The sequence below is a fragment of the Dasypus novemcinctus genome, chromosome 1, assembly GCF_030445035.2.
Source record: "Dasypus novemcinctus isolate mDasNov1 chromosome 1, mDasNov1.1.hap2, whole genome shotgun sequence".
Classification (NCBI taxonomy): domain Eukaryota; kingdom Metazoa; phylum Chordata; class Mammalia; order Cingulata; family Dasypodidae; genus Dasypus; species Dasypus novemcinctus.
The window spans coordinates 54925589-54939714 of NC_080673.1; the positions used below are offsets into that span (position 1 = coordinate 54925589).

The 14126-nt window shown below is 36.4% G+C and overlaps 1 protein-coding gene across 12 annotated transcripts in view; it reads left to right on the top strand.

Moving 5' to 3' along the window:
- The window catches only part of ELF2 (E74 like ETS transcription factor 2), a 124105-nt gene that overhangs the window by 87721 nt on the left and 22258 nt on the right, over positions 1 to 14126 (top strand). Inside the window, exon 1 of one of the 12 annotated variants that reach the window (XM_004471959.4) lies at positions 12682 to 13184. The exons of 10 other annotated variants lie outside the window; for them this stretch is intronic. In XM_004471959.4, coding sequence (XP_004472016.1) covers positions 13127 to 13184 — 58 coding nt within the window. In that variant the 5' untranslated portion in view covers positions 12682 to 13126. Of the gene's footprint in view, positions 1 to 12681; positions 13185 to 13529; positions 13551 to 14126 lie in introns of those variants that run through there. One more of the 12 variants, XM_058289922.2, reaches the window with a different exon arrangement.

Sequence of the window (14126 nt, forward strand, 5' to 3'; positions counted from 1 at the left end):
AAAAACTCTACAAAAAAAGTGTGTTAATTTGTATATGTATATATTTATAAGTTAAATCATGATACTCGTTTCCCACAAAACCTTTAATGGGTTTTAATTGCACTAGGATTCAGGATTTTTAACATGAACTTCAGGACAATGAATCATTAGTTCCTCTCATCCATCTAAAACCAATAAGAACATTAATAGTAACCCAAAAATCTAACATTTAATGTTTCTTTACTAACTATATTGCCAGGAATAGCTCTTAGGCCTTTACATATTAACATATTTAATATTCTTAACAACTGTAGGCTGAATAACTGTTCTAAGGTTGGACAGATGTTTAAATGATAGAGCAGGCATTGGAACTCACACAGCAAGGCTCCAGAGCCATGGTCTTAAGCATTGTACTGGAGTGGATTAGATCAGACTCTGCTCCCCTATAACACACACATGTAGTAGCCACATAGAGCTTTCCCCCCACTGTTCCATTAATCCAAACTTTACCTTCACAGGATCTTCAAATATGCTGTTTTTCTGGAACAAGTTGTTTTCCAATTGATTACCTGAATTCATGTGTTCATGAAGTTTTACTTTATTGCATTATATTTGTTTTTGTTTAATATTTTCATACTATGCTCCACAAAGTCAGAGAACATATTTGTTGTGATTACTGATGTTGATCAGAGTCAGGCAGATAGTAGGCTTTCAACAAAAATGTCTGTTGAATGAATAAGTGAATGAGAATTCATTGTGACCAGAACAGAGTGTGAGGAAGTTTAAATGTATTTAGAGACTAGTAAGCAGTGTAGTTTAACTAGTTTATGCTTTATGGAAAGGAATGCTTGAGAGATCAGGCTAGAATGGTACAGAGGGGCCAAATTATAGTGACCCTTCAGTAAAATACTGAGGAGCTGGGTGAAACATGATCTGGAGAAAATGATCTGGAAAGAGGGACATTATTTTAAACATTTAGAACATACTAAAAATGATAGAATAAAAGTTATATTAAGTTGGAGGTAGGTTAGGGAATAAACTAAACTTGATCAACCTAACAAAAGGCCACAAAGGAGGAAAAAAAGTATGAAAGTAGAAATCATGAATGAAAGTAGTAGAAATAAGTCCAAAACATATCAAAATTATATTAAGATCACCTATTGTCTTAACACAAGAGCCTGTTATTTATAGTTGATACACATGGAAAGCAAAATTAAATAGAAAGAATGGAAAAATATATTCACCTGGAAAGATCTAAAGAAAGCTGATGTAATAATATAGGGTGAAAATCTTTAATTGGGACAAAGAGAGACTCTTAAAACTGCTAAAGAAATAATCCATTCAGAAAGTATAATCATTATAAACTTATATGCATCTAATAACATACCCTGAAATACCATTTAAAGCAAAAATTGTCAGAATTGCAAGAAGAAATGGATATGTCTCTAACAGCAGTGAGGCTTTAACATACCTTTGTCAAAAATGGAAAAAACCAAGCAGATATAACATTAAAAATGTCATCAAAGAATTTAAGTACAGGATTAACTTACAAACTGAAGATAAATAGAACAGTGTGCCTTATAATAAACAGAACCTTGTACTTTTTTTCCAGTTATAGCTACATAATTTTTTAACTATATGCTAGGTCATATAGGAATCTCAACAATGTCAGAGGGAAACGGACTTTGGCCCAGTGGTTAGGGCTTCCGTCTACCATTTGGGAGGTCCGCGGTTCAAACCCCGGGCCTCCTCGACCTGTGTGGAGCTGGCCATGCGCAGTGCTGATGCGTGCAAGGAGTGCTGTGCCACGCAGGGGTGTCCCCCGCGTGGGGGAGCCCCACGCGCAAGGAGTGCACCTGTGAGGAAAGCCGCCCAGCGTGAAAAGAAAGTGCAGCCTGCCCAGGAATGGCGCCGCCCACACTTCCTGTGCCACTGACGACAACAGAAGCGGACAAAGAAACAAAAGCAGACAAAGAAACAAGATGCAACAAATAGACACCAAGAACAGACAACCAGGGGAGGGGGGGAAATTAAATAAATAAATAAAATAAAAATCTTAAAAAAAAAAAAATGTCAGAAAGTCATTATCATTGAAAACATGTTACTTAATCATAATGCAATATAATTATAAAGTAACATTGAGAAGACAATAAAAATATAATATTGGAATCTAAAAACTGGATCAAAGAGAAAATGAAAAGTATGAAATATTTGCAGCTAAATAACAAATGAAAGCTCTGCATATCAAAACTTGGTATGTGGCTTAAGAAGAATTCACGGGGAAATTTAATACCCTTAATTGTATTTACTGGAAAATGCAAAGATTGAATATAATAAATTCAGTGAAATTGAATACAGTGTTCAACTCTGGGGATTACTTGGGTGTATTCTGTTGGTCATTAAAGTAGAAGAAAGGAAATAATAAAGATAAAAGTCAATATTAGTGAAATAAAAAACCAATAATAGAGTTATTTATAAAATTGAAAATTAATAAAATGAATGAACATATGTATAGACAGACCAATGAAAAATGAGCACTCTGAAGAAAAAAAACAATGACTAACCAAATAGTTTAAAAATCATAAGAGGACAAAAAACCTCATAAGAGTATAATGACATCCTATTGTAAAGGAATTTGAAAACATTTATAGAAATGAACAATTTTAAAAATATATAGGGAGCGGATGTAGCTTAAGCTGTTGAGAACCCGCTCCCACATGGGAGGTCCCAGGTTTGGGCCCCAGTGCCTCCTAAAACAAACACGTTAACAAACAATAAGCAGCAAGCAAAACAAATAAAAAAACCAACTGGGGAAGCCAATGTGGCTCAGTGGTTGAACAATGGCATCCCACTTACAAGGTCCCAGGTTCATTCCCTGGCCCCCAGTACCTCAAAATAAATAAATGTGTGTGTGTGTATACACACACACATAAATTATAACTGACTGAAGAAGAAATAGAAAACCTAAACAAATTAATAGCCTTTCAGTTTCTTTTATTTTGGGTATATAACCCCCTCAAATACACATTCAAATAAAATCCACCAGTCCTAGATCTATTACTGAAATTTCAAGGAATAATAATCCCTGGCATTAAAAATGACATCAAGAGAAAGACAACAAAATAAGAGAAAAACAAAACAAAAAAATACCATCACAATCAGTAAGAGTGAAAGCTTTCTAGTGCATTTTGTGAAGCTAATATACTTAACCCCCAAACTGATATAGTATAAGAACAGAAAATTTCTTGCCAAACTCACAAATGTTCATAATTAAAAATATTCTAAATAAAGAAGAGCAAATCAAATCTAACAATGATTTAAAAAAACACATATCGACTAAGTGCATCCTGGGAAGGCAAGGATGGCTCAATATTAGAATCCATTACTGTAATGCACCACATAAGTAGATTAAAGAAACTTCTCAATAGATCCAAAAAGCATTTGTTAAAATGCAACATCTATTGAAGATAAATACCCTTAATCTGTATTGGAACTTAATAAAGGAGTCTATATTAAAAATCTATAGCAGTATGAATAATATACTTCAATACAATTTTTTAAATGAAAAAAATAAACAACTTATGGCCAATATCATACTTAGCGGGTAAATATCAGGAATGAAAACAGGATGCCAGCTATTGTGTTTACTAATTAGCACTATTACTAGGGGTCCTAGCCAATGTGATAAGACAAAGAAATAAAAGTTATAAAGATCAGAAGAAAAGGAACAATTATTATTTATAGGTGGTTTAACACAGTCTAAGACACTAGGGAGATTATTAAAACTTCTAAGAGGATTCAGCAACATTGCTGCATCCAAGAATAATAATCAATTAGAAAATGAAATAGATCTCATTCACTATATCACCTTAATTAGGTATCTAGAAATAAATCTAACAATGTTTAATACACTTATGAAAATAATTATTTAACTCTTTTGAGGTGGATTCATAGATAAATGAAGAGATAGACAACTTACTCAAGAGGAAACATTTGAGTAACATGCCAAACCCATTTGATTCTTTTAATCTAGTTCTTAACCAGGGGTCCACGGAAAGATTTCAGGGGGTCTATGAGCTTGAACAGAAAATTAAAAAAAAAAAAAAAGCATTATTCTTGTGGGGATGTGTTGGTGTGGGTGTGATATATTTATTAAATAATACACATTATAGTGTGGACTTAGTAAGGGATCTGTGCTTTTCACCTTACTGGCAAAGGGGTCCTTGGAACTAAAAAGGTTTAAGAGCTGCTGCTTTAATCTGTAACCCACAAATGCACACAGAAAGCTCAATATATTAAGCTGTCAACTCTTCCCAATTCATCTATAAATTCAGTTTAATTACAGTCAAAATTCCAAGAGAATTTAGTTTTGGTAGAATTTGACATTCTTTCTTAGTTTTAATAACAGTCTAAAGATCCAAAATTAGTCTAGACTGTTCTGCAAAAGAACAAAGTAGGGTATTTGCCCTACTAGACATTAAGAGTGATTCTAAAGCTATAGAAATATTTAAAATGTGTTATTGGGTGACAGTCAAATAGTAGGGTAGAAGTGAGAACTTATAGAAATAGAACTATATTTATATTTGGCATATAATAGATATGTATTCATAAATCTGTGGGGAAGAATGGACTACTCAATATATCACATTAGGAGAACTGGCTTTCTGTATGAAAAAAGTAAATTAGATCTTTATTTTAACCTCTTTTATTTTCTTAATTGATTTATTCCTATTTATCATTATACAACAATCCCATTTCCCTCTCTCCCTCATGACCATCACATTAATTTATTAATGTGCATATTTTAGCAAAATTGTGTATATTTGAAACTCAAAATCTTTTATGTTCCTTATTCTTTTTCCTACTTTTTTTTTTTAGTAAGCATTGTTCTTTATATTTATGCATGTTGCGTTATATATCTAATCCTTGGCTTCTAACTGCTATACAATATTGTGTGGTATACATCCACCACATTTAAAATTTTGTACTTGCCCAGTGGTGGATGCCAATCACTGCTGGCTTGTATCAGCTATTATTGCATAACATACTGCTCCGGAAGTTATTGGCTTAAAACAGCAACCAATTATTTCTCCCAAGCCTATGGGTTAGCATGTGGTTCTGTGGATCTGGGCTGGGTTTTCTCCCTGAGCCTGTGTCATCTGTTGCCTCTGGTCATCTGGTGCCTCAGCCAGGACAACTTGGTCCTCCTTCTCTCTTCTTTCCAATCATATTTATTTTTCATTTCTTATGATGATGGTCTAGAACTCTCGTATCATGTGAAAGAACAGTGATACTAATGGCACCCCTGTTTCATTCTTAATCTTGAAGGGATTTTATCTGAATTTCAACTTGAAGTTTGTTTGCTATGGGTTTTGATATAATAAATACCAATTTAAGGGGGTTCCCTCCTATTCCTTTGATTTTTTTTGTGTTAGTTATATGTAAGTATGAAATGCTATTGAATGCATTTTCAGCATTCTTTGATAATGAAATGATTTTTCTCCTTAGTCTATTAATGTGATCAGTTTATTGATGTATTTTCAGACATTGGACTCACTTTTTGCATCTATATTCATAAATGGATGAAACTATTTCATACTCTTCTCTTGTATTGTCCTATCTGATTTTGCGATCAAGGTTACATTAGGCTCATAAAATACTCCAGGTAGCTTTCACTTATTTTTCCTTTTCTGGAACAACTTGTGTAAGATCAGAATTAATTTTAAAATTTGTTAGAAATTGCCTAAAAAGAATTTTGAGCCTGGGATTCTGTGTGTGTGTATATGTCAAGGAGGTTTGGGGCTACATTTTAATTTCTTTACTACTCACTGTTCCATTAGATTTTTTTTTCTTTTTGTGCCTTTTGGGAATTTTATATATTTCTAGGAATTTATAGAATTTATCTAGATTTCAATTTAGCATATAACTGTTCATAATACTAACTTATTATTTATATATATTGTAGCTGTGATTTTTTTCCTTTTTTTGTTCCTATTTTATTTGTACCTTTTTTTGGTAACTCTTGCTGAGATGTATCTATTTCATTAATCTTCTCAAAAATCATTTTTAGGTTTTGTTGATCTCTCCTTTTATTTTTTTTTAATTTTTAAAAAAGATTTATTTATTTATTTAATTTCCCCACCCTTCCCTGGTTGTCTGTTCTCTGTGTCTATTTGCTGTGTCTTGTTTCTTTTGTCCACTTCTGTTGTCGTCAGCGGCACGGGAAGTGTGGGCAGCGCCATTCCTGGGCAGGCTGCACTTTCTTTCATGCTGGGTGGTTCTCCTTACGGGGCGCACTCCTTGCGTGTGGGGCTCCCCTACGTGGGGGACACCCCTGCGTGGCAGGTCACTCCTTGCACGCATCAGCACTGCCCATTGGCCAGCTCCACATGGGTCAAGGAGGCCCTGGGTTTGAACCGCGGACCTCCCATGTGGTAGGTGGGCGCCCTAACCACTGGGCCAAGTCCATTTCCCGATCTCTCCTTTTAAAATTGCTCTGTCAAGTTTTCCTGCCCTTCGAGTTTGCTCTGTTGCTTTTTTTACTGTTGTTGTCTTCATAAATTGAACGCTTAGCTTATTTTTAAACCTTTTCATTTCCTAGCTTTTTAAAGAAGTTGTAAACAAGCATACATCTTCTAAACCTCTAAGTAACTGTTTAACTGTGTCACATGTAGTTTGACATGTTATATTTTTATTGTGATTCATTTCGAATTATTTCTTGAATTCCTTTTTGATTTCTTTTTTTTTCTGAGGATTATTTAACACTGTAAAGGAAAACATTAATTTGATTACATCAAAACTTAAAAAAATTTATAGGACAAAAGATACCATAGACCAATCAAATTAAAGGTCAAGCAGCAAGCTGGCAGAAAATATCTGTAACATATTATTTTCTAGAATATGTTAATAACTTCTACAGATCAATAAGACAAAAAGTACCTTAGGAAAATGGCAAATGATATGATCAGACAGTTTATAGAGGGGAAAAAACCTTAATGGCTAATAAACATGAAAAAATGTTTATTCTCAATGCTTATCAAGTACATGCAAATTTATACAACTATGAAAAATTTGTCACTAACAGATGGCAAAAATTTTAAAAGTCTGATTATATTTTCTGTTGACAAGAATGGAAAAAATGGAACTCAGCACATTGCTGATGGGTTTTTAGACTTGCTCACCCATTTTGGAGAGTAACAAAAATTAAAAATGTAATTATTATATGACCTAGAAATTCTACTTTTAGTTATATACTATGGAGAGATTAGCATGTATACTTAAGAACACATAGGTGAGAATTTTTTTTGCAGCATGTTTATAAAAGTGAAAAATGAAACAGCTTCATTTGCCTACCAGTAAATAATTTGACAAATAAAATGAGATAAATTCATGCACTGAAATACTTTATAGTATTTAGAAAGCATAAGCTGTATTTACATATACCATCTGGATAGAGTGTAAATTTTGAATGAAAAATTATATAGCGTAATGCAATTTATGTTACCAAACCATGCAAAATAATGCTTTATATCACTTAAGGATACCTATGTGCTTATATACATACATACATACATACATTCATAAATATACACATCAATACATACACATACACAGTATGTAAAAGAGTAAAAATTAGACTGGAAGAATATACACCAAACTCATAATAGTAGTTTCTCTGGAGAAACAGGATGGTGAGTGGGAATGGTGGTATTACAGAAGGTACTCATATGTAATGTGTTATTTCTTTCCATTTTTTCCTTTTAAGAAATAGCATAAATCAAAGATATTCCAATAAAATTGATTTTTGTTATTTCTTAATAGAAAAAATGTTAAAACGTAAATGACAAAATGTTAACAGTTGTTGGTTCTGGATGATGGAAACATGGCTATTTGTAATAACATTTTTATAATTTTTCTTGTATGTTTTCAATTCCCTTCAAAAATTTTATAAGAGATGAGTTTCTAAAATAGGAACTTGGATGTCTCTGATTTCTAACCTGGAAAGTTGGTGATGTTATTTGATAGAAGAAAAAAAGGAGGAGACTGTAAGGTACCTGTGGATCATGCAAATATAGATGTTACCATACAATTGGAAATTAGGATCTAGAGCTTAAAAAAAAAAGTCAAGACTGGAGACACTGACTTTAAAAACAAGTATGGAGATAATATTTAAAGCCCTGTGGGTGAATGGTTAATACCATTCAGGAAAGAGTAGAGAATAAAAAGTGATGGTAGCTAAAGATCATACTTTCGGAGAACAGTTACATTTAAGAGTTATGTAGAAGTGGGTGAAGACAGCAGACAAGAAGCAAATAGGCAAAATTATCAAACCGAAATCAAATAGTTTACTACATGAAAATAAAAAGAAGGGAAAGTCTTCAATAAGAGGTGGTCAATAATGTCATTTGTTTGGAGAGGTAGCGTCAGAAGAAAACTAAAAGAGATCCCTGGTTTTGAAAATTAAAAGCTCTGTGTTGACCTCCCACATTACAGGAAGATAACATTAAAGGATAGAATCTCCATCCCTTTTATTCTTACTCATATATAATTTTCAAAACTTAAAGCCTGTTGCACTTTTTTGTACTAGAATCTAGCATAAGACATTGTCTGATAGAGCATACAATTACATTCTTGGTTTTTAAAGTATAATATCTAATTCATGATGGTTATGGAAAAGAGATCATGATGTTTTTTGAAAACCTCTGGGTGATGTGATCTAGAAGTTCCTTTCCAACCATAACATTTTATGATTATGTATACCAGAAAAAGGGAAAATACAAATCAAATTACCAGGTTAATCTAAAAATAAAAATATTTAAATCCTGTAATATATATATTAACTATATATATAACTATATATTTTTATTATATTTAGGTATATATGCTTATATATTATATATTTTAATATATTTCTACTATATTTGTCTCAAGAGTTTTTTCATTTTGTTTACTATAGAACCGTAAAGTCATTCAGATAGCATTGAACTAGTTTGTGGCCAATGGCATAAAAAGTAACTCTATAAAAAGTCCAAGGGTATCTATTTTTTATTATATTAGACTTTAATTTCAATGAATATATTGTTAAGACTTGTTTTTGAAATGCAGAGATTAGAGGATCAATGAGTTTATTCCAGACTATAAAGAATTAGCAGATGAAATAAATGCTCAGGATTCTGTAGCTGAAAGTATGAGGTCATTTATAAACTTTTATTCTTTTCCTTTTTTTTTCTAAGCTGTGAAATGTTGTGACAAGTTGAGAGTTTAAATTCCCACTTACTACTGTATTACATATCTATTACTGCAAATAGCAATACAAAAACAAATAAGCAGCTTAAAACAACACACATTTAATATCTCACAGCTTTTGAGGTAAAGTTGGCTTATCGAGATGGTTCCATCTCACGGTCTTTGATGATGTTGCAGTCTGTCAGCCAGGACTGCAGTTGCCCGAACACGTAATTGGGGCTGGAAGGTCTATCTCCAAGATAACTCAGTCACATAGCTGTTGGCAGGATGCCACATTTCCTTGGCATGTGAACCTCTCCACAAGCATCTTAAGTGTACTAATGACATGGCAGTTGTCTTCCACCAGGAGTGATTCAAGAGGAAGAGAGCAAGCATGATGCCATTGTACCTGATTATGACGTGGTTTCTGAAGTTGCACACCATCACTTCTGCTTCATTCAAGTTTTTAGAATCAAGTCAGTAAGTCTAGCCCATACTCAAAGAGGGAGGAGAATTAGGCTGTATTCTTGAAAGGAGGAATACAAATGGACAAGAATTTATATATACTAAATGTATCATAACAGATAAACAGGCATTGTTACTTTGGTGCTTAGGGAGTGTGTGAGAGTAAGGGCACTGGAATCAGGATGCTTTGGTTCAAATCTTGGTCTTGCCCTTCATTAAGCATATGACCCTAAGCAAGGAACCTTAGATTCCTCATCTATAAAATGAACATCATAGCAATGCTTATTTCATAGGAATGTAGAGAGGAATAAGTGGAAAAAAAATGAAGGTAATGTGTTTGGCACAGTCCCTTTTATTTGGAAAGCATTCAATAAGAGTTAGCTATTAATATTTACTATTGTTTTTTCTGCTGGGACATAGCAATAACTTTGATATAGGGGATACTTTCCTGTAATGTTGTTATTAGCATAATAGGAATTTGCTCAACAGTGTCTAACTACTCAATTTCTGCTTTTTAAATAATCTGTTTATTAATACCTTCCCGAGTTGAAAACTTGAAAAATGCAGATAAGCATGTATCCATGCATCCATCCACACACATACACAGATTCATATTATATATATCTATATTCACATAAACATGTTTGGATCATATTGTGTGGAAGAAATACAAAATACAAAAATATTTTAATCCTGCTAGCTATTTTATGAATATTTTCCCATGTTGTTAAAAATTCTTCAAACACATTATTATTACTATTTTTAAAGATTTATTTTATTTATTTCTCTCCACCCCCTTGTTATTTTTCACTTGTACCAGGAGCCGAACCCAGGACCTCTGGGAGGGAGGTGCCCAATCGCTTGAGCCACCTCTGCTCCCTACTTTTGTTGGGTCTCTCATTATGTTTATCCTCCCTGCATCTCTTGTTGTATCATCTTGTGTCAGCTTATCACACTTGCCTGTTGCATCAGCTTGCTGTCTTCTTTGGGAGGCATTGGTAACCATTGGTAACCTCTGCTCTCTGCTTTGTTGTGTTTCTCATGTTTTTTCTTTTTCTTCTTGAGTCTCCTTGTTGTGTCAGCTTGCTGTATCAGCCCATTGTGCCAGCTGGCTGTCTTCTTTAGGAGGCACTGGGATTTGAACCAAACACATTATTTAATAGAAAAATCCATTGAATGTCTTATTTCCTCAGGCCAGGCCCCCAAAATGAAATTCCTGTGTCATAAAATGTGAGCCTCTTAATATATAATGCCATACTGCTTTTCTAAAAGTTTGTTCCAGTTTATATTTGCAACAGCATCCAACCTTTACTTGCTATTCCCAGTATAGTATTAGTCTATAAAAAGTATTGATGGCTTTTGAAAGCCAAGTTACAGTAGCAGGGCCGAATTGCATATATAGTAGCAAGGCAGAATTACATTTAAAAAGTCCAGGAGATTATGTTTATACAAGAACTTCAAATATGTAGGAATATTTTCCAAACTTTCTGCATTAGTTTCTCTTATATGGATAACAGATGTGTATATATAATATAAATTATATATAATAAGTATTCTATTCTCTTGATGCTTCTGTTTTCTTGGAGTTTAAAATACAGGGTTGACATGGATTCATATAAATTAGGATTTACAGAGAGAAAAATAAGACACACATATACTATTCACTTTTTAAGATATATTTCAAGAAGTGAAGAGATAGGGAAGTAAAAGTTATGGATCAGGCTTCAAGCTTATGCTTTTCCACACTAAGAAAAGTATTCTTTCTTAAGCCAAGTGACCCTTCACCTCAAGAAAAAGAAATTTTAGGCTTACTTTACCCTATTTCCTTTTCAATAAAGTACGTGCAGAACTATCAATAGGAGGGAACATTCAGGTTCCTGTTTTTATGGTCTAAAGCCAGTAGTTTACTTGCTTAATGTTCCTTACCACCCCCCACATGGGTACTGGTCTCCGTTTAGGATGATACATAACAATGGATGATCCTTAAATTGATTAGAAGTAAAAAATAAAAGCTACCAGTCATATAGTTCATTTCCCCCAATACGTGGCAGGTTTACCTAATTCAGGAAAGATATTTAAGGGGAATTGTACTTTAGAAATGGCAGATAGGTTGGAGGGATGTTGGGATGGTGAGGATGGTGAATATGAGAAGAAATGAGAAAGAATAGTCTTAGATTGTGTAAATCTATTCTGATCCTGCACGAACTTTGGCCAAACTTTTATAAAATCGTATTGCATTAGTATTACCACTGGAAATATTTTTTCTCTAGATTACCAGCACAGCTCAGTTAATTCGGAGCATAAAAATTACATCACCTTAATTGGCTGTTATATTAAATTGGTAATTGCCGTATCGCTCAGTGTTTACGCACTCGCTGAGCACTTACTATGTGAGAGACTGTTTTACATAAATTTTGTGTAGAAACAAATTTAGGACTACATGTTGTTGTTTCAGATACTTTTTTTGTATTATAGAACTCTGAAACCAGGGAAGCATTTTTTTTGTTTTAACAAAGCCTCAGCTGCATCATTCTACTGGTTTGATTTCCTGTATTTTCATCAATTTATAGTTACTAAGTGGCAATTTATCTCCCTCTTTGTATTTTGTAATAAGGTTTCTATTTAAAAACACATTTTTCAAAAAAGTATATTTCCAAATGAAAGAGTAGGTGGATTTCATAACTGTCTCATTTAATTTCCCTGAGGTTGGCGTGTTATGTTGTTTACCAGATACCTGTTTAGTGTGCTTTGACACTCTTGCAACGGGACAAGGACGAAGTCGGTCTCTGAAAGTAGTTGGACGCTCCTTTCCTAGGACAGCTTTTCGAGTATTTTTTACATTCACTTGAAATCGCTTTTCTTTCAAGTGAACAGATTACGTGTTACATAAGCATTGATAAGGCCAAAACAAGTTAAATAGCCACCTTTATTTACAGCTGCAGAACCTAGGTATCAGATCTTTTCCTGGAAGAAAATTTGATTCAAAGCTTTTTCCCAGAGCGGGGCCAACTGCAGGCTTTTCTTCCGCAGAGCGTGAAATGTGCCTCTTCCTGCCGAGAGGCCGTGCCCAAGCCGGGGCTCCCGGGGCGGTTTCCCAGCCTCAGGTGCCTCTTTCTCGCCGCAGGCTCTGGGCGCTCTCCCGAGCGGGCGTCCGGGACTTCCTGTCTGGGCGCGGGGCGGAAGGATCGCGTTGCCAGCCGGGGCCGCCCCCGCCGCCGCCGCCGCCGCCGCCCCTGCCGTTAGGTGGTGGGGTTTCTCTGCCCCGCGGCGGGAGGCGGGCCGGACTCGGCTTCCTGTCGGTGGACGCGCAAGGATCCGGGCGTGTGAGTGTATGCGAGTGCGTGAGTGTGTCGGAAGCACGGCGTGTGTCTCCGGCCTCGGGTTCCGCCTCCTCCCCTGCCGCCGCTGTTCACGGTGTAAGTCAATGTGAAGCAGCAGCTCCAGCCCCGGGATAAACATGGCGACGTCTCTGCATGAGGGACCCACGAACCAGCTGGATCTGCTCATCCGGGCTGGTAAGGACCGGGAACTTTTCTCCTGTGCATTGGTGCAGCAGGAGAGGGGGTGCACGGAAGGCGGGGTGACTGCCCTGTAGCGGTCAGTGCAGGGGCACAGTAACCACCTCACAGGCACTGGGGCGGCCGGGGAAAAGGGGGGGTAGTGAATGAAGTAATGGAGGCGACGAATCAGGAAGTGATCACCTTGGAGAGTAACCTGCCTCGGATCTGGCGCTGTCGCTTCACGGTGGGCTTGGCGAGCAGCGGCAGCAGCTGCTGGGCAGAGCGCTGGCAGCGGGCGCAGGAGAACGGAGCCGCAGTGAAGTTGGGGAGTCGGGGGCGGACGAGTTGTGCGCCTTACCCCAGTTGCTGAGGAACCAGGAAGTGAGTGAGGCTGTTGTCTCGGCTGCGCCTGCCACGCTGTCTGGCCGGAGAGGCCGCTACTGCCTGCGTCGGGGACGGCGGGCTTCTCTGGTGGCCGCTGGCCGCTCCCACTCGGTTCTCCGTTCAGGTTTGGTTCACAGAGCCATGACTTCGGCATGGACGGGCATCCCCGGACGATGTCCGGTACACCGATACCCGCCAAATATGTGTGTGTGTGTCTATGTATGTATGTCCTGACCCTCCTCTTCCCGTCCTCACCTTATGCCGTCTCAGGAGTAACGGTTCTGGAAAGGGTCACTCAGCGTTGAGTAAGCCGGGATGATGTTTCTTTGGGGTCCCGCCTCCCTTGCCTCATTTAATGTGTGTCTGTGGAGAAACTAGATTTATGCCCTTTTCCTCATGTGTTGTTATTTTTAACGGGGAGAATGGGAAAACCATGGAATATCTTTTGTACCCCTGACCTGGCGCTTTGGGGTGTCAGAGAAGAACGTTTATTTTAGTAAACAGTGGGTGAATTGTAGGAGTGGGGCGGGCGGGAGGGCGTCTTGGCCCTAGGGAAGTCTCGGCACGGAATTG